The following is a 21,251-nucleotide window of genomic DNA, read 5'->3' on the forward strand; positions in this document are numbered from 1 at the left end:
GGGGGTCTACTCACTGATTACCAGTCTACACTAAGTGTGCCCACGATAATCATGAACCCATATGAGTGGTTGGATTCCCATCAAACTCGTAATCTTGATCAAACTTATCATCTGGGTTTCCAGCCTTCTATCCACTTACCCTCTTGATCATAGAGGGTTGAAATGTGGATTATATCATGAAGGGGTCTTCAGAAGAGACCACAGAAAAGAGATAGATCAGATACAGACAGACCCTATAGAAGTGGTCCTACAAGAGGGTGTTACGATGGAAATGTTTTGTGCAGTACACAGTGTAAGTGCAGATTAAAAAGGATTCATAGCAGAAAAATATTTTATTAGAATATCTGTTATAATCTTCATTAAAAACAGTGCATACAGGCAGTTTCATACATCACTGCCTGTCTATATGGTCAACATGTTTTAGCCTTCGGGACAGTTAGTCCCTGGCTTTCATCAGGACCTACTAGTTGTATTGCTACTGCATCGGTGTCTTATGTGTAATAAGTGCGAAAAAATATTGCGAAAAAGAATTTTATAAAAATGATCTCAAAGTGCAAATTGGAATGAATACAACCTCACCTATTCAATATTCTTAAGGCCTCCGAAAATTCCCTAGTCATTAAACCCAAGCATAATGGTGTTATCCATGTTCTTATGATAATAGCATATTCTGGGCAGAAAAATAAAATAGGTGCAATATCTTCTTCCACATCTAGCAAACATAAAGTGCATTTAGTTTCCTTCCCTGTTCTCATAGCGAAATTTCAAAAAGGAAGTTTTAGGTAATAAGGGTTGGATTTCATCCAAACAGTGTTCAAAACTTGGTGTTGGTTTAAAAGATAAAAACTGCGCAGTGAGCCTTGCCCGTTCTAAAATCTAGTGTGACTTTATTCAAAATAAAATCCCAATAAACGTGCTTTTACTCATTTTTAGAAATGTGTGGTCAATAAACTAGGATCTGTCCAAAATCTATTCAAACCCAACAGGGAATACCAATTTTGCCAGTGGCTAAACCAGGGAAACGTGAGTTGGCCATCAAGTTCCAATAGCTCTCTCAGGCCTTGTCTGTAAGATTTTATTTCTTCTGTAACCCAAATTCTGATCCAATATAGTAGGGGTTTCAATATGGTTAGGTGCTCAAATCTCTTATTGCCAATGTCATAAAACAAGGAATCAAAGCAGTATATAGTTGAATTCAGATTCTCCTGCCCATAGTTCAGCCCCATAAAGGGCTGCTGTTTGGGCTCTACATCTGTAAACCTGCAATGCCGGGGAGATTGCCTTAGTCTCAGTAGCTAACTGTTTTTGACAAACTGGCATAGCATTTTGGAGCAGGAATATCTTGGCCTTATTTATATGGGATTTCCATGACAATCTCGAATCAATTGTCATAGCAAGGTAATTGAAATTAGTTACAAGCTCTAATGGTGTATGCTCTAGCACTATTGCATTGCCCCTCTTCCTATTTCTCTCTGTGCCTCCTATGTGCTCCAGTCCCCATTCAGTCAAGGGCAGACAATGACTTGTTTTGGCACTAGGTAACTACATCCGACCTCCCCCCCCCCGCCCCATGTGACCCCAACCCCCCTTCTTGTATTGCTGTCTTCGCTTCATGTACCCTGCACTCTCCCAGGGCATGAAGTTCAGCAAGGACGCACATCAAGATTTTGTTGAGAGTGGGCCTCCTGTCCTGTTCCTTCTTTGATATATGCTTCTCCCTGTAGTGGAGCCCAGGTGACACCTGCTGCCCTTCCAGGAAAATGCTCAGCTCCTTTCCTGTGTCCATCTCCTGTGATGCTTTCAAGTTAACTGCAGGAGGGTCTGTATTAAGTTAGCCAATTAGCTTCTCATATTTTCACCAGAGTTTCTCTGCAAGGGCCTGCAGCTTCTCGCAGCAGACAGAGACTTGGCTTTCTCTCCAGTATCCCTCTATTAACTAGCAGCAAAGAGTGTCAAGGTGCTTCCTGTATTTAAGGGCCTCGTGTATATCATGTTTGACATAACCAAATGTCAATGGTGTTTTGGCTGGAGCGCCAACCAAATGTCAATGGTGTTTTGGCTGGAGCGCCAACCAAATGTCAATGGTGTTTTCGCTGGCGCTCCACATCACACCTCCCCTTGACGTTACACCACACCACTGCATTTGTCTAACATTTCTGAATGCTTTTTAGAATATACATGGGCACATCCCCCATTGTATTTAGCTACAGCGTGGGGGTCGTCAAGAAAATGAAAGAAAGACATTGTTCCATTATGGAGCAACCAATTCATCCCTGGTGTCTGGGGGTCAAACGGCAGCAGGCTCACTTACCGGACAGCACGCCAGCACGCAGCTCCTGCCCCTGGGTTGGGAACGCTGTAGGTCTCGCCGCCATCATTCATCCAGGAGCGGCTGGAGACTACAGCTCCCAGCGGGCTTTGCGTGTACTTCCTGTGTCCCGCTGTCTTCGCGCCCGGAGGCGCTACAAAGCACAGCCTGTCCCTCGGTGGACAGGGGGTCAAACGGCAGCAGGCTCACTTACCGGACAGCACGCCAGCACGCAGCTCCTGCCCCTGGGTTGGGAACGCTGTAGGTCTCGCCGCCATCATCCATCCAGGAGCGGCTGGAGACTACAGCTCCCAGCGGGCTTTGCGTGTACTTCCTGTGTCCCGCTGTCTTCGCGCCCGGAGGCGCTACAAAGCACAGCCTGTCCCTCCGCGTCGCGGGACGCGCGCGGGCGACGCCGGGCGGAGCCCGGGCAGAGGGCGGGCCGTCTGTGGCCGTCAGTGGTCAGCAGTGGTCGGTCGGGCCACCCCTCTAACATTTTCAACTCGCCCGTGGTGAGTCTACCCCCCTTTCCTACTTTCCTCTCCTAGTATGGAGTCTGCTAACATTGGTGTTACACAGGATGATTTCCCTTTTCCTCCCGCTACATTTGAGTCCCTACTTGAAAACGCATTGACCTTGGTTTCAAATGAAATAGCTGACACCGAAAGAAGAATGTCTATGAGTTGTACCAATAATGTTACACAGCCTATATCACTGTCAAATAGTCCTGGTATTCCACTTTCTCCAGCTGTTGTCATTACAAAACCGGCATTGGTACTAACACCTCCCCTGCCCCTGTTGCCTGGAACTGTTCCCACTATTACAATTGCCTCCCAGGATGAAGCTACTATCCCGGGATCTATGGAAACTGGTAATAAACAGGGAGGGGAAAAACGCAAAAGAGGCATCGCTAAGCCAAGTGCCAATAAAAGGAAGCAACCACTAATTAGCAAGAATCAGCCCACGCCTCAGAGTCTGTGGAATAAACAAAAACCTACTGGGGCACAATCTGTTGCTGTGGATAAAGATTTAGTGGATGCAGATGATATCCCTACCGTAACTACTACCAATTCAAATGGGACTTCCAACACGATATGGACCCAAACAACATTAATGGGAGACAATTATTATCTCACGAAACAGAATGGGAATTTGATAGAAACCATAGTTGACACTATTTTTAATCGATTAGAGAAACAAATGATCAACCAGTTTAATAATGTTTTTAAAAGACTTGATAGACTAGATAACCTGGTTAAAAACGAAGAAGCAAAAAGAAAGGGGTCTGTTATCTTGGATCAAATCAGAGCTGACCGTCTCCTAAAAGAACTTGAATCTGTAAGCAACACACTGTCACTAAAGAAACAGGAAACTTCCTCCTTACCGGGTGGGAGCATAAGTACTCCTGGAACATCACTACAGTCTACTGTACCACCTACAACTCAACCTCGACCCGCCAATGAAGGGAAGAATTCGGCAAAATCTAACTTACCGCCAAAATCTGTTCCAACACCTGCACCTAGAAAAACGGCCCCTCCTGTTATTGCTAATAAAAACACTACCATTCACAATGGTCCAACTCAGCCCACCACAGCAATAAGATCAACTGCTGCTAACAATAAAGGTACTGGGGAGGCAGGGGCAATCAGGCCTTTTAAACATCAAGGGCCTGCATTACATCTGCCACCGGACGCTTGCCCTTTTGTTCTGGTCCTTGCAGGAGTACCATCGTTGAGGGAGGAACAGGGGGAATCATGGGTGCAACTGCAAAACAAATGCATAGACTGGCTAACTAAACACAAAGGTGTCGGATATGACATCTCAAGAGAGATCCTATCGGCTCGCAGGGTGTCTTGGGTTGGGCCTTTACTCAAAGACAAGGAAGGTGACTGCATAGTTCTCAATTTTAAGAACCCCGGAACTGTCAGACACCTACTCAGTAGAAATGGTAACTGCTCTGCTATCTCTACTGTTGTAACTATGTTACCTTTGAGCTATTTTTACAGACAACCGCTAATTCAATCTCGGCCACCCCTAATGCAGTTTCAACCACCACCTATGCACTTTCAGCCACCTCCTATGCAATTTCAACCAGCTCCTTTCCCACTCAACATGTTTAATAGATTTGCCCCCTTGTCAGATTTGGATATGCTAGACTGACCCACAATGTCTAATTCAGTTGAATCATCACTGGCACCTATCATTGAAACTTTGGAAGTCTCACAACCCATGCAACGGACTGTAGTTAGAGAAAAACCCTTGAACCAAAGACTAATGCTCCAGGATTCTGATATATCTCTCGTGAGCTGGAACATAGCGGGTCTTAACTCTAAATTGAAAATTAAAGAACGGTCAGACTGGGTTAACAACAACTGTGACATTCTGATGTTACAAGAGACTTGGTGCACTACTACACCCACAATAGAGGGTTTTTGTTGCTATAATTTACAGGCTTCCCCCTCACCTATGGGACGTCCCAGCGGGGGTCTATCCATCTGGACCAAAATAAAATCCGGGGTACAAACAAAACTGATCCCTACACCGGGTAAATGTTTTATGGCCATGAAGTACACTAAAAGGATGAAACTATGTATAATTAACTTTTACAATAATGATTTTGTTACTCGCCCTAATGACAATTTTATCTTATTGTTTAACTTCATTGATGAAATTATGGAAGGGCAGAAGTATGGGCCCTTTGATGGCATTTGCATTGGAGGGGACTTTAATGCTCACATGTATCGTGACAGCCCTTTATGTAGAAACGGTGAAGAGTTGAAAAACCATCTAGCCTCCCGTGACCTAGTAAACGCAATGGAAATTGCTGGTTCCGGTCTAAACAATATACTAACACCTACATATATAGGCCAGAGCTGCTCCTCCACGATAGATTATATTTTTATTTGTCCGATATTGAGTGACATAATTTTTAAAGCAGAAGTCATCTGTTCCGCATATAGTGACCAAATTCCGCTTAGAATATATATTGACAACCCACAGAACCCGAAGGCTGCTGTGAGAGTAGAGACCGGGGCACAAAATCTGTCATTATCAACTGATAGACTAAGATTAATATGGAAAGGGGTGGATAATAAAGATATTTTAGCTAGAGTAATTAAAAAATACCCTAAGACGGTAGAGACTTGTCTGTCGTACGCTAGCCCAAGCAATGATGTGGTTGTTGCCTTTGGTAATCTCTGTGGGGCTATTAAAAGAGAGTCTTCTAAACCAGCTAGGCCCAATATAGACCATGGCCCACGCTGGTTTGACTCCTCCTGCTCCAAGGCTAATAGGGACCTGAGGGCGGCCTTAAAAAGTAATCCTAGGGACGCCCAGCTTGTGAGAGAATTAAGATCAAAATACAAATCTGTGCTACGCACTAGATCTGAGGCCCTAGTGAATAATCATTGGGAAACTCTCACACGTACTGCCTCATTAAAAGACACGACAGGTTTCTGGAGAGAAGTCAAGTCCCTCAGATCATTTGGCTCTAACATCCAACCAATCAATTGTAACATAACTGGCGAGGTGTGGGCAGAGCATTTTTCTAAAATCTATGCTATATCAGCCACTTCTTTAGATACTGTCTCCCCATTTAGTACAGCAGAACGACTGAACTTTTCATTACCTGAGGTCGAGGATGCTATATTCGAGAGTGCTAGTAATAAAGCTCCCGGCCCGGATGGCCTTTCTATTGATCAGATTAAATCCGAAATTAATTTCTGGGCCCCTTTATTATGTAACCTATTTAACAATTTGACTGACAGCTCCATTCCTGAATCTTGGTCGAACAGTGTCATCGTACCGATTTTTAAAAAAGGTGACAGGGCGGACCCTGCCTGTTACTGTCCGATCTCACTGATCGATAATACACTAAAGGTCCTTGGAAGAGTAATTTTTAAAAGGATAAGGGATTGGGCTGAGGATAATAATGTTTTACACTACAGTCAATTGGGATTTAGAAGCCATGTGGGCACTGTCGAACAATGTCTTAACTTGAATTTGATCATGGCCAAATATACAATTGTTAAAAAGTCCCCGCTTTATTTAGGTTTTATGGATTTGAGTTCCGCTTTTGATTTTGTTAATCGTTCTAGGTTGTGGTCACTTTTGCTTGATTATGGTTTGGATGAATCACTGGTATATTTTCTTTCGTATTTACATAGAGATTTAAAGGCGAGAGTACGTATTAACAATGATGGCGAATTATCTGAGGATATTTTAATTAGCAGAGGAGTCAGACAGGGCTGCGTACTTGCCCCACTGCTTTTTATTAGGTCGAGCAGACCTAACCCTCAATGCGTGAGCATTGAGGTGTCTGCTTCAGACCTATTGTGGCCCGTTAGTGAGAATGCTGGAAAAAGGTACACCAATCTGTTACGAGCTCGCAGTTTTCACCGCGGGAGCGCGCGTCTGATCCGCGCATGCGCAGAGTCCCCGCGCATGCGCAGAGTAACTCACAGCCCTTGCACAGACGCAGGCAGGCAGCCCCCACCCCTCTGCATGCATGCACACACAGGCAAGCGCATGCACACGCAGGCACACAGACACTCGCTCACACACACACACACACACACACACCCCCCTCCCCCACAGTCACACGCACACACACAAAGCCCGCCCGCACTCGCGCGCGCACATGCTTTCCCCCGCCTCCCCCCTCCCCCGCTCAGCAACCCACTCACCGGCTTCCTTCGTGCGGCGGCTCTCCTCAGCTGCAGGGCCCGGCAGCAGGACTCTTCTTCCCTCCTTCGGCACCGGGGCGCAGGGTAGGCTCCTGCCTGCTCCGGTGCTCCAAACACGGCGGCTCCGTCCAATCGCGGCTCTTCCGTGGGAGGCGGGGTAGGCTCCCGCCCTCCTACTTCCTGTTTCCTGTTGTCGCGCCGGCCTGCCTGACTTCCTGGTCGCAGGCCGGCAGAGTGACGGAAGGCGGTGACTTGCGGTATTTATTTACCGTACTGGATGCAGGGTTGTCTGAGAAATGTTGCCTCAAAGCACGTCTTGTTTAATCTATAGGAGTGTATATATAGTAAAATGACGGCCACAGTGGACATGTATGGGTTTGATTTTAAGCGAAGTACGTGAAGGGGAATTTACGTTGACCATGTCAATGCCTTAGTGCTAAAATAAATTGCGGCGGGAATGTTCAAATGTGCTTTATTTTTTCCTGTCTGTAATGTTTTACATCTCAGCTATGCAAACAGATAATCTTTCCATCTTTTCTCTATACTTCTCCCTTCTAGTCTTTTCTCTCCGATGTTTACCTATGCTCTCTTCACCATCCTTTGTCTACCGTGTCTCCTCACTCCTTTTTGCTGCATTTTGTGATGTTACTTGCTGTTTTGCGGCCACAGTGGACATGTATGGGGTTTGATTTTAAGCGAAGTACGTGAAGGGGAATTTACGTTGACCATGTCAATGCCTTAGTGCTAAAATAAATTGCGGCGGGAATGTTCAAATGTGCTTTATTTTTTCCTGCCTGTAATGTTTTACATCTCAGCTATGCAAACAGATAATCTTTCCATCTTTTCTCTATACTTCTCCCTTCTAGTCTTTTCTCTCCGATGTTTACCTATGCCCTCTTCACCATCCTTTGTCTACCGTGTCTCCTCACTCCTTTTTGCTGCATTTTGTGATGTTACTTGCTGGTTTGCTGCTGTTCTCCTGTTACGTGCATTTCTTGAGGCGCTGTTTTTCCCTTGTTAAATGTGTTTCTCCAGACTAGGGTTTCTCGGTTTGCTTATTTAGTGCTCTGATGTTTTGCGGCCACAGTGGACATGTATGGGGTTTGATTTTAAGCGAAGTACGTGAAGGGGAATTTACGTTGACCATGTCAATGCCTTAGTGCTAAAATAAATTGCGGCGGGAATGTTCAAATGTGCTTTATTTTTTCCTGCCTGTAATGTTTTACATCTCAGCTATGCAAACAGATAATCTTTCCATCTTTTCTCTATACTTCTCCCTTCTAGTCTTTTCTCTCCGATGTTTACCTATGCCCTCTTCACCATCCTTTGTCTACCGTGTCTCCTCACTCCTTTTTGCTGCATTTTGTGATGTTACTTGCTGGTTTGCTGCTGTTCTCCTGTTACGTGCATTTCTTGAGGCGCTGTTTTTCCCTTGTTAAATGTGTTTCTCCAGACTAGGGTTTCTCGGTTTGCTTATTTAGTGCTCTGACATCCCCTTGGGTAGAGTAGCACTATAAAAATGTTTAAAAAACGTAGAAATCTAGCCACAATGTGTAGTTGGAGCGAGATGTAGTCTTTACATGGTTGTTTATGGAACCAGCAGGTGTGTTTGTGTGAACAGCATGGCTAGAGTGACAGTGAGTGCAGAGTGACAGTGAGTGCAGAGTGACAGTGAGTGCAGAGTGCGTGCAGAAACAGTGAGTGCAGAGTGACAGTGAGTGCAGAGTGAGTGCAGTGACAGTGAGTGCAGAGTGACAGTGAGTGCAGAGTGACAGTGAGTGCAGAGTGACAGTGCGTGCAGAGTGACAGTGCGTGCAGAGTGCGTGCAGAGTGACAGTAAGTGCAGAGTGCGTGCAGAGTGACAGTAAGTGCAGAGTGCGTGCAGAGTGACAGTGAGTGCACAGTGAGTGCAGAGTGACAGTGAGTGCAGGGACAGTGAGTGCAGAGTGACAGTGAGTGCAGAGTGACAGTGAGTGCAGAGTGACAGTGCGTGCAGAGTGACAGTGCGTGCAGAGTGACAGTGAGTGCAGAGTGCGTGCAGAGTGACAGTAAGTGCAGAGTGCGTGCAGAGTGACAGTGAGTGCAGAGTGCGTGCAGAGTGACAGTGCGTGCAGAGTGACAGTGCGTGCAGAGTGACAGTGCGTGCAGAGTGACAGTGCGTGCAGTGACAGTGCGTGCAGAGTGACAGTGCGTGCAGAATGACAGTGAGTGCAGAGTGACAGTGAGTGCAGAGTGACAGTGAGTGCAGAGTGCGTGCAGAAACAGTGAGTGCAGAGTGACAGTGAGTACAGAGTGAGTGCAGTGACAGTGCGTGCAGAGTGACAGTGCGTGCAGAGTGACAGTAAGTGCAGAGTGACAGTAAGTGCAGAGTGACAGTGAGTGCAGAGTGACAGTGCGTGCAGAGTGACAGTGCGTGCAGAGTGACAGTGCGTGCAGAGTGACAGTGAGTGCAGAGTGACGGTGCGTGCAAAGTGACAGTGCGTGCAAAGTGACAGTGAGTGCAGAGTGCGTGCAGAGTGACAGTGAGTGCAGAGTGCGTGCATAGTGACAGTGAGTGCAGAGTGAGTGCAGAGTGACAGTGAGTGCAGAATGACAGTGAGTGCAGAGTGACAGTGAGTGCAGAGTGCGTGCAGAAACAGTGAGTGCAGAGTGCGTGCAGAGTGACAGTGAGTGCAGGGTGAGTGCAGGGTGAGTGCAGAGTGAGTGCAGAGTGACAGTGAGTGCAGAGTGACAGTGAGTGCAGAGTGACAGTGAGTGCAGAGTGACTGAGTGCAGAGTGACAGTGAGTGCAGAGTGCGTGCAGAGTGACAGTGAGTGCAGAGTGACAGTGAGTGCAGAGTGACAGTGAGTGCAGAGTGTGTGCAGAGTGACAGTGCGTGCAGAGTGACAGTGCGTGCAGAGTGACAGTGAGTGCAGAGTGACAGTGAGTGCAGAGTGCGTGCAGAGTGACAGTGCGTGCAGAGTGACAGTGCGTGCAGAGTGACAGTGCGTGCAGAGTGACAGTGCGTGCAGAGTGACAGTGCGTGCAGAGTGACAGTGAGTGCAGAGTGACAGTGAGTGCAGAGTGACAGTGCGTGCAGAGTGACAGTGCGTGCAGAGTGACAGTGCGTGCAGAGTGACAGTGCGTGCAGAGTGACAGTGCGTGCAGAGTGACAGTGCGTGCAGAGTGACAGTGAGTGCAGAGTGACAGTGAGTGCAAAGTGACAGTGAGTGCAGAGTGACAGTGAGTGCAGAGTGACAGTGAGTACAGTCACTCAGCACCACCACATTATCACTCAGAACCACCACAGCACAAATATGTTCTCTCAATGTTTCAAGCTTTATTACAAATGTCACAAAAAGATGTTCATATTTCACTTCTGTTCTTGGATTTCGTTACAATAAAATACACTGAACATAATCTTCACAAAAGTTATTTACAAAAGTTTAAGCTATTGCCATTATAAATTACAATCACTTTTATTAAGTATTAAAAAAAATTAAAAGCCATTGTTATTTGTAATATCAATACATCTAAGTCACGTAAATACAAATGTTGCATTACAAATGCTATAGGTGTCACATTTGCGAAAGTTATAACTATTGGCATTGTAAATGACAAAGCTATTAATTTAGCTATTTTCAAAACCAACACATAAATGAACATTTGGTGAATTTCCATTAAAATATTTGACTTTTTTACTAAGATATTATTATACTTTTTTTATGCAAAGAAAATTTAGATACTGCATAAATAACTTTAATAAAAGATATTTTATATGTAGCTTTTTATGTAAAAACATAACTATAGCATAAAGCAAAAAACAATTGCCATTTACAATGCTAATAGCTCAAACTTAAATAATGCGAGACCTATTGCATTGCAAATGCTTGTTCTATATATTATTGGGTTGAGCTGCACCTTGAGCAAGACTACTAAGGATGTACCAATTATAAACGGTTCCCCCATTACTACTCTACTGTATGCGGATGACGTAGTATTAATGGGGCGTACCCCGAATGCCTTACGCACTTTAATTACTGGGTTTGTTGATTTTATGTCCGATCTGGGCCTAAACACTAATTTAAAAAAATCTTTTATCATGAACTGTGGACCAAAAAAATATAATATTACTTCAATTAAGTCAGGTGATAATATTTTAAAATGCACTAGCACTTTCCCTTACTTAGGGTTACTATTTTCTAATTCAGGCTCATGGCAGCCACACGCTGCCTATGCGAGGAATAAAATTGGTAAATCAATAAATTCAATTTTATCCCTCCGACAACCCAAATTGGCCGACGTTATTACCCCCCTGCTCAATATTTATCGTACCCAATGTCATCCTACAGGGACATATGGAGCAGAAGTGTGGGGATATTGCAATATCACGTCTCTCCAAACGGAAGAAAATAGATTCTGTAGAAAGGTGCTGGGGGGAGTTCCCTGTGCTCCCACATTTATCTGTCACAGCGAACTGAGGTTGCCATATATTGTTGATTTTATCAGATCAAGGCCCGCGCTTTTCTGGATAAAAATATGGTCAAATCCAGCAGCATCCTTAACACGCAGCATAATATCTGATTATTACACGAAAGATCTCATCATATACCATGGTTAAATGCTGTTAAGAATAGCCTGTTGAGTGTGGGACATGGCTCCTTGTTCAGTTCCCCTAATACCATTGCCCCTAATCATAAGAACAGTGTTAAACGGGCATTGCTTGATTTATACAAGGAGGAACGAATGAGATCCGAATTTGTAAAACCCGCTGTTATTAAATATTTGCCACTTACAGAATCAGGCAATGACAACTTAAATAGGCCCTGCAGATATTTGACAACCCCAAAAGGAAGATGGAACCGGAGCCTTTTATTTAGGTTCCGGGATGGAAGCATTGTCAACTTGCTAAGCTTCCCCCTTGGATATAATAAAAGCTTAGAAGAGCTGGATTGCCCCTGCTCCGCAGGTGGAAAACAAAGTTTGCTGCATTATTTCTTTTTCTGTGGCCATTACAAATTATATACTCGTCATTATTTAATGCCGATTCTCCGCCAACACAATTTAAGGGATTTTAATCTGGCATTGAGGTTCCTACAAATGATGTCAACAGACGAGATTATTTACACCGTAAGCTGTTTTATAAAAGTCTGTGTAAGATCAAGGGCAAGTATGGAACAAGCATAATGGATAATGGTATTGTACTTGAACGCACATTGCACTTTATCACTTTATCACTTTGATACAATTTGCATTAAGAAACATTTATATGCGCGTTTGGACCTGTATGATTATTTCAGGTGAACGCACACTGCACTTTACCATTCTAATACAATTTGCACAAAGAAACAACTATATGTGGGTTTGGATCTGTATGATTATTTTAGGAGTAGATAAAATTGAAATTTATGGTAAAATTATACAATTGGATTAATGTTTTTCTTTATATGTATTTTGCACTTTACGATATTTATGCTGCTCAAAACCCAATTGGAAATCTGGCTTTTAACTTTTATATAGGTTTTTATGTGTTTTAATGTGTTTCATTCTGTATGTACTTTTATGGATGTATCAAAATTCCGAATAAAGATCATTTGAATTGAATTGAAAACTCATCACTCGTAAAAAGCATTTGCTTTATCTTTGGTGGTTAGGAGGGCATTCCATTGCTCCACAGTTTTTTTTTTTTTTTTGTTCCTCATCTCACCTTACAAGCCTCTGCGGGTCTTATGAAGCCGCCTTCGTTACTTGTCGCCCCTACGGCTTACCGCACTCTCTTGGGTCGTCCGACCAGTCCCATTGTTTTGTAAGGGACCCTGGTGTAATCATAAGACCAATGGTGTTACAGTACTCTTAGGTCCTTGCTCCAGCTCACCAGGGGGTGCCAGATGTTCGAGATCTTATCTTCCACTCCATCATACTCCAGTCGTGCCATAGAGAATGCAGCTTTAAGCCAATCCTCCCTTTGCGGGGGGAGGGCGTCCTTCCACCTCTTACACACTTCCCTTCTTGCCAGCAGTATCAAGTTCAGTAATAGACCCCTATCTTTCTGCGAGAGGTTCTGGCTGAGGCGACCATCATCTCCAAAGAATACCAGTTGCATATTTATCTCAATATTGGTGTTAAGTATGTCCAGTAGGTTGTCACCTACCTCAGCCCAAAATCTTGTGAGTGCTGGGCACTCATAAAAAATATGTAGGTCATTGGCAAAAGGTACTGCACATCTGGGGCATTTAGGAACAGGATAAGGAGCAAACTTTGCAATTTTTGCCGGGGTGTAATAGAGTCTATTAATAACAAAGAAATTATTTTTTTTTAGGCAGGCAGGTTTAACAGATCTGTACAGAGTCTTTAATGAGGATTCATATAAAAGGTCTGCTGGTGGCCCGAGTGGCGTTTCCGTCCACACTGCAAGAGAGGCAGGTGTCTCATGGTCTTCGGCCTCCAGCAGACTATTGTACCACATAGATATTTCCTTATTCAATGGACGTGTCCCTTGCAGCAAGTCTTCAATCTCCCTGTTTCCGCTGATCTTCCGCTTTTCTGCCTCATACCATGATGTTAACTGTATGTATTTAAATCTTGAGAGCCCAGTGCCAATCCTGGCCCTCAGGTAATCCCAGGGATATATCCCCCCAGTGTCCAACAGTTCAGACCAAATTTTGACACCCGCCCTCTTTATCGGCAGTGCCAAACCGTCCTGCAAGCAACCCGGGGTTCCTGGGGCATCCGATACAGGGGCGTGATCAGAGTAGTTTCCAATGCCCCAGCTACGCCTGAGCCTACACCAAATCTCCAGAGCTGCCCTTAGAACCTTCAGACGAACCCTCTTGAAGAACCTAGGTGATCCAAATTTATACAGAAATGCTTCACCATCGCCTCCCCCTTCTACCCGCACCATTTCGCCTAACAGCCTCCCCCAAGCTGATTCCCCTGGCTTAACTAACAGCATCCGTATGCTTTCAAACTGGAACGCTGCTGCATATAGCCTTACGTCTGGGAGCGCTAATCCTCCTTTTTTTAATCTGCGTCTGAGTTTTTTCCACGCCAGTCGAACCCCTTTGTTGCTCCAAATGAAACTGTTGATCTTACTCTGTACTTTACTCAGACTTTTACTCGGAAATGTCAGAGGAATTGTAGAGAAGAGGTATGACAGTTTAGGAAGGATGACCATCTTTACTAAGTTGGTTTTCCCGTATATAGTCAATGGTAGATTTCTCCATCTACTGAATAAACTGTCAATTTCCTTTACCACCCTCTTTAGATTTAGCTCAGGGATCTTTTCAATTTCCTTCACTACATAAATCCCCAAGTATCTCATCTCTTCACTTTCTGTCCCTGACCACTCCAAATTCCAACACATCACCTCCGTCTTGGTTCTATTAACAAGAAACCCAGATATTACTCCAAACTCGCGCATACGCTCTTCCACCCTTATGATAGCTGTATCCGGGTCGCTTGTATACAGCACCAGATCGTCAGCATACAGAGCTATTTTTGAGCCATAGTGTTCTGATCTGAATGGATAGATAGACTCATCCAATCTGATCATCTGGGCCAATGGTTCCACATATAAATTAAACAAAAGAGGTGAAATTGGACATCCCTGCCTCGTTCCTCTCTGAATATTGAAACTCGCAGTGAGGAACCCATTCAAAAATATTCGGGCAGAGGCACCCTGATAACAATTCTGCAGGGTCTGAATAAAAATAGGACCAAAACCCATAACCTTCAGAACCTCCCATAAATATGCCCAGCAAACTCTGTCAAACGCCTTGGCCGCGTCGACAGCGATAACGGCCAAGGGTTCTGTCCTCTGGATAGCCAGGTCGATGTTACCTATAAGAAGCTGTACTTGCTCCTGTATATGTCTACCTGCGACAAACCCTTTCTGATCTGGATGTATTAACCCAGGTATCAGTTTGGCCAATCTCCCTGCTAAAATTCCCATAAAGATCTTATAATCGGCGTTCAGCAGGGAGATTGGGCGGTAAGAGTCTGCCTTTTTTGGATCCTTACCTGGTTTCAATATCAGAACTATTATTGCCTCTTTCCAGGTGCTAGGGACCTTTCCGTCCAAACCATAGATTGAATTAAAGGTATCCTCCAAGGGTTCCAGGAGCTCCTCTTTGAGATGTTTATATATTTCACTCGGGAGCGCGTCTGATCCTGTGGCTTTTTTATTCTTAGATTTATTTATCTGAGCTACGATCTCCTCTGATGTAAAGGGAGCGTCTAAGTTGTTTTTACTTTCTTCCGAGAGAACTGGAAGTTGTTTATTACTAAGAAATGACTGAATCACACATGGTCGGGGAGCCAGATCTTCCCTGTACAGGTCTGAGAACATAGAGAGAAGACAGGTCTGTATATCTTCGGTCTTATTTGAAATTTCCCCGCCGGCGTTTATTTTAAGTTCTTTTATGTCGTTCCTAGCTCGGTCGGCTCTAGCTTTCCATGCTAATAAAGCACCGGCCTTTTCTCCATATTCATAATTCTGCATCTTAGCAGTCTCCCACTGTGCTCTACATTTAGCTTCTAGTTTCCCTCTATATTCTGATCTTGCCTCTTCCAACTTCCCCATGATTTGAGTGAATTGCTCCCGGTCCCCATTACTAGCTCCATCTCTTTCTCTCTCCAAGCCACTTATCCTCTCTTCGATACCCTTTAGTACCCCGGCTTCAATCTTGTTCTTATAACAGATGACTCCATGGAGTTTCCCTCTGAGCCATGCTTTATAGGCGTCCCAGACTACATCGGGTGTTGATGAGTCAGAGTTCAACATGAAAAACTCCAAGGTCGAGGCCTGTACAGCGGCGATCACATCAGGGTCCTGCAGCTTGGTCCTGTTAAGGGTCCACCTTAGTGACCGCCGCTGTGCCCACTCGATCTGATATACAATATGTAGAGGTGCATGATCAGACAGATGACTCGGGAGAACTGAAATCTCCTCTATGTTGGCTAATGAACCTCTATCTAAAAGAATATAGTCAATCCTGGAGGAATGACGGTACTTTTTGCTATAGAAGGTAAAACCCTTCTCGTTTCCTTTTATTTCCCTCCATAGATCTAATAAGTCCATATCGTGGATCATGTTAACTAACGCCCTACGTACCTTCACTGCACCTTTATAATGACTTACATTAGACCTATCTTTAAGGGGGTCGATCAGAACATTAAAATCTCCCCCTATCACGTATGGTGGCGGCTCCAGCATCAATATTGATTGCAGTTTATGGATATAATCAGGGTCGTCCGAGTTCGGACCGTAAAAAGAGGCACAGACCATATCACGATTTTCAAATGCTAATGTAGCGATCAACCATCTACCGGAAGAATCTGCCTGTGCTTTTTTTATATTGCATGGCGTCCCTTTTTTAATTAATATGGCGACCCCTCTATTTTGGGCTGTTTGTTTTGATGCACCAAAGCTCTTTACCCAAGTAATTTTTGAAAAAAATGCGATGCTTTCTTCATAGCTCAAATGTGTCTCCTGTAATAAACATATTTGTGCAGTTGACAATTCTAAATGTTTAAATATAAGCCTCTGCCTCCGAGGGCATCTTAAGCCATTAACGTTCCACGAGATGAATATTGCCCCACTGCTCCTTGAGGTCACAACAGCCATCCTCCTCTTTTCCTACCTGTGAGTATCGACCTTTTTTTGAGGCAAGACTTAACACAATTACATAGAAGGTTTAGATGAGGTTGAATTTTTTTCCTTTTTTCCCACTGCTCCCCCACCTACTACCTAACCCCCCCTCCCCTAACCCCGTGCCCTCTCTGCCCATGAGGAACCCTCCCTACTAATAGGCAAAAGCCTATTTAGCCATCTTTCCCCTCCATGGAGCAACTGTATAATCACAGTTATTATTTATAAAAATTCCTACTAGTTACACATTATTTAAGTTAAAGACCCAGTTAATCTGTCTAAATCTATTTTGCTCCCTGCCCCTATTTTCTGTCTCTGATCTTGGCTATAAGGGCGTCGGCTTCCTCCCCTGACTTAATCAAGTGCATATGGTTGTTCCACATTACTCTCAGCTGTGCCGGAAACTTCAACTGTGCCTTAGCTCCTAAGCTGTTTAACTCCTCTAATCTTTTCCCCAACTCCCACTGCCTTGCTGCAGTGATATGTGAAATGTCAGATCTTATATAAAAAGTAAAGGGGTTGGAACTGTTGAAGTGTATGGAGCCTACTTTCAGTGCAGTGGAGAGAATCTGTTCTTTTATGGAGTATGTCAAAAAATTAACCTGAATTTTTCTGGGTTTCTGCTTTGTAAGATTTCTCTTGAAGGGGTCACGGTGTACTCTCTGTATGTCATGCAACAGGTCCACCTCTGGCATATCTTTTAAAACTGTCCCCTTCAGCAGAGCAATGACAAACCCCTTAATATCTGCCCCCCTCCAGTGATTCTGGCACATTCAGGATTCTCAAATTATTCCGGCGTGAATAATTTTCCAAGCGTTCAATGTCTTCCTTAAGCTCTTTATTCTGTGCAGACAGCTTTGTAACCTCTGCCTCAGTATTTCTCACCGACTCCTTTATCTTCGGAAGCTCCAATTCCATTGCCTCAGTCCTGAGAGTAACTTCGTCCACCCTCTTAGTCAGTTCTTCACATGAAGCCTTTATTGCTGCTTGGTTAGCCTCAGATACTGTAAAGCTATTGGCCATCTCGGCTTGATTGGTTTCTGATACTTTAAACCTACTAGTGATTTCTTCCTTCATGGCCAATAGAATATCGGCCAGCGAACCTGCATTTGCATCTGGTTTATTTGTATGTAACATAGCACCCATACCTGAACTATCAGAGGGGTCAAGCCGACATTTAGATACATTTTGTGCTATGCTCAACATATCTGTGCTTCCGGTCGATATTTGCGTGTCCTTTTGGCCTTCCTCCTCTAAAGCTGAATATCGATTGCTTAGGCCGACATCTGCATGTACTATTACCTCTGCGTCTACTGGGGCAGAACAATTGTCGATGCTGTTCCCATTGATACCTCCCTGTATCTGGCCCTTTGGGGTGTTTATCTCTGGATTTATCTCTGAGATACCTGAGATGGACTGAGAGAGCTGAGAGGGTTGAGTGCCCTTACTATTCTGTACAGGCTGAGTGTTAGAGGCAGAGGTTGTGGTAGTGGTGCTGGACAATACCTTATAATAAGATTTAAGGGAGGGGGTAACTTTTATATTTACTTCTGTCACTTTTGCCCCTTTCTTTTTCCCCCTACTTTTGATGGTCTTGGGGCTTAAATACTCTTCAGAAATGTTTAGTTTAGTTTTCCCCCTTCTTGCCCGCTCCTTCACTGCCAGAATAGGGGGTGAGATGCGTGGTGGATAAACAGGGTTTCCCTTGGATGTATTAAACACTGTCCTGGCTCTTAGTGTATATCTGTTCTTTCTCTCGGGAGAATGACTCTCCTCAGTGCTACTGGCCCTTGTTGTGCTCTTGTCTTTGGCGTTTTTGCCCTTGTCACAGCCTCCCTCTACATCCATGCACCTTACCAAATCACTTGTGACGTTATTACTGCTGAGTTGCTGGTGGTTCAATACTGGGGGAGCGCTGGCACATATATCACCCTCACCGCCTTCTCTCACTCGTTTTCTTTCTGCCTCGTCTATCACACCGCCCGCACTGTTTTGCACCCGTGTCACCCTACTTGCGGTTTTGGATTCGGCTTTCCTCACAGCCTCATCTCCGCAGACTCTCCTGCTGGCTCCGCCGCCGCTGACCCGGAACACCAGCAGTGCAGAATCTCGCCTCCTCCTCAGTCTGGCCGCCTCCTCCCACAGCCAGTGTCGATTCCCGGGGGCGTCGTCATTACCGCTCTCAGGCAGTTCGCTTCCCCAGCTGCACCAGTCTTCGCTGATTTCCAACCTTTCACCCTTGCTTGACCGGTGGAAACAAAGATTCGGGGGCATACTCGACCTACTAACCGTAGCTACGGTAAAGTCCAATGACTTAATTACGATACAGGAAAATATTGCTAAGTACTGGATGTGATTATATGGGTCTTCATATATAGTACATTTCTACGCAGGAAAAACTTAGCTGCTCCATAGGTAGGGGAAAGTGACCACGGCCGCTCAGCTAGCGGCCGCCATGTTCCTCGTAGCCCCGCCTCTCCATTGCTCCACAGTGACAGAAAACTCTAACCAAAGCATGATTCAAAGGAAATAAAAATGTCTGCCTACACTTTAGGTTAACAGTGTAATAATCATAGGGAAAGGAAAAAAGATAGATCACATAATCAAAAAGATTTCATCTCAAATTGGGAGACAAAACAGCAGATAAGAGATTGGTAGATTACTGGGTTGAAACAACTTTGTGAGTAGGTAGAATCTAATCTGTCTCAGATCCAGAGCAGCCTTGTGGATGAAGCTATAGATTAAGGGAGGAAAAGAGGGCATGAGAATCAACGAGTCTGGCCACACAATCGTTTTGCATCAGGTAAAGATAAATATAGATACTAACTTGTTAAAGGAGTCTGTGAGATCCCCAAATGTATGGACATGCAGGCCGTGCAATCCTGGTTTCAGGCCATCTATGGTCCCCTCAATGATGCACTTCTCCAGCGACAACTGTACAAAGCGCACCACCCCATGTATTGAATTCACTCCTTCGACCATGGCAACAGCAGCACCGAGGTCTTCTGGGGAAAGAACAGAAAAATCAGTTTACTTTCTGAAACCGCACCACACTCCTTGGCGCATCCAAGAAAACTAAATCCCCAATGCGAATTTCCGTCCCTCAGTCCTAAATTTGCAACACGTATCTTTCATTCACTCGAATTCATTAGACATATTTTCAACTCCTGCAGATATTTCATTTACCATTCTTTCAACTGAGATTGTCATGGCAGGTGAACTCCGGATCCAGAAGTGAAAAGGTCTGCACCTGTTATAGTCAATCGATTTAATAGAGGATTGGGAACTTTAATGCTCCTAACTTCAAGCGAACTAATGTCTGTCAGTGTCACCCAATTCAAGGAAGAAACAAACCCTGCTAACATCTCTAATTGCGCAGAGGATACGCTTTCAGTCAGTAGAATTGGCCTAATGTCAAGAAGATTTGAATCCAGCTAAAAATAACAAGCAAAATCGCTGGTCATTATCTTATATAGAGATTTCAAGGACGTGGCTTAGATTAAATACCTCTGGGGTTACCTTATAGTATATGTATTTGTGATGTACTCAAAATCCTTTTGGTAGCTAGAGCGATACAATCTCTATCAAATAATGATATTTCCAGATTCACATTTAGATCAAACTTAAACTGTAAATAATACGGACTATATGCAGGCCAAGAATCAAAGGTCTAAAGCAGAAAATAAAGAAAGCAATACCATTTATTCCGGTCTTTAAGCCATTGAGGTAAATTATTTCTTCCCTTACTGAGCTCTTCTATAAATTGAGGGCGCTGTTTCTGCGCAAACAGGTTTCAAGAAGTTTACACTACAAGCCAGTGATTGTCTTAAGAAAAAGAACACAGGTCTTGAACAGTGGTCAATGGGAGACAAAAGAGGGAACTATATAAATCTAACTAATAGATATCTTCCCATGATGAGCTTCTAGATCATAAACCAATGATGGTAAGAATTTAACAAAGGTGACTCAAATATTTAGCAAAAACATTTTTAAAGTATACATCAGTGATGTAGCCTCGTGACAATGTCATGAAATGATGCATGGCTGACATGCTCTTTGAACCTATTAGATTATTACACGAGCAACCAGTGCTAGATCGGTTTTGAAATGGTTATCTGCTGTACAGGATCCTAAAATAGTGGAACCAGTATATTGCAGGACTGACTGGCATCTCTTACACTACGTTTTTAGGAGGTAATCTTCTTATTTTACCAATTACAAATCCAGGTTAGCCGTATATAGAATAAAAAGCTAAAGAAGGGGTGCTCATAGACACCGCCACTTTAAACCGGAACTGGTGTAAATCCTGTTACAGAGGTGCATATTTAACACAGCTTAACATGAAACCAAGTATTAGTATATAGTGATTTAAACAAGTGAAGCAAGCCCTTAGGGATGCCCCAATCGAAACGTTTTTCCCTTATTGCTCTTGCCCACATCATGCAAAGTCCTACTAGCTTCTAAATAATATTCATACAGGGAACATGTAGACAGAGCAATGTATCAAAACTACAACTTGCAGAATGCTATCGCAAAAGAGATGGTGAGAAAACACTTTCTATCAGTATGGTAACAGTTGAATTTTGCAACCACCCCACTAAATCCCCCAAAAGCAAATGAGTGAATTAT

At 44.0% G+C, this 21,251-nt stretch overlaps 1 protein-coding gene across 1 annotated transcript in view; it reads right to left on the reverse strand.

Annotated features, from left to right (window-relative positions):
• Positions 1-21,251, reverse strand: part of CCS (copper chaperone for superoxide dismutase) — a 682,831-nt gene that overhangs the window by 370,198 nt on the left and 291,382 nt on the right. Inside the window, exon 4 of the mRNA XM_086938555.1 lies at positions 19,450-19,627. Within this exon, the coding sequence (XP_086794681.1) occupies positions 19,450-19,627 (178 nt within the window). The remainder of the gene's footprint in view (positions 1-19,449; positions 19,628-21,251) is intronic.

This window comes from Lissotriton vulgaris, chromosome 9, assembly GCF_964263255.1.
Source record: "Lissotriton vulgaris chromosome 9, aLisVul1.2, whole genome shotgun sequence".
NCBI classification, from domain to species: Eukaryota; Metazoa; Chordata; class Amphibia; order Caudata; family Salamandridae; genus Lissotriton; species Lissotriton vulgaris.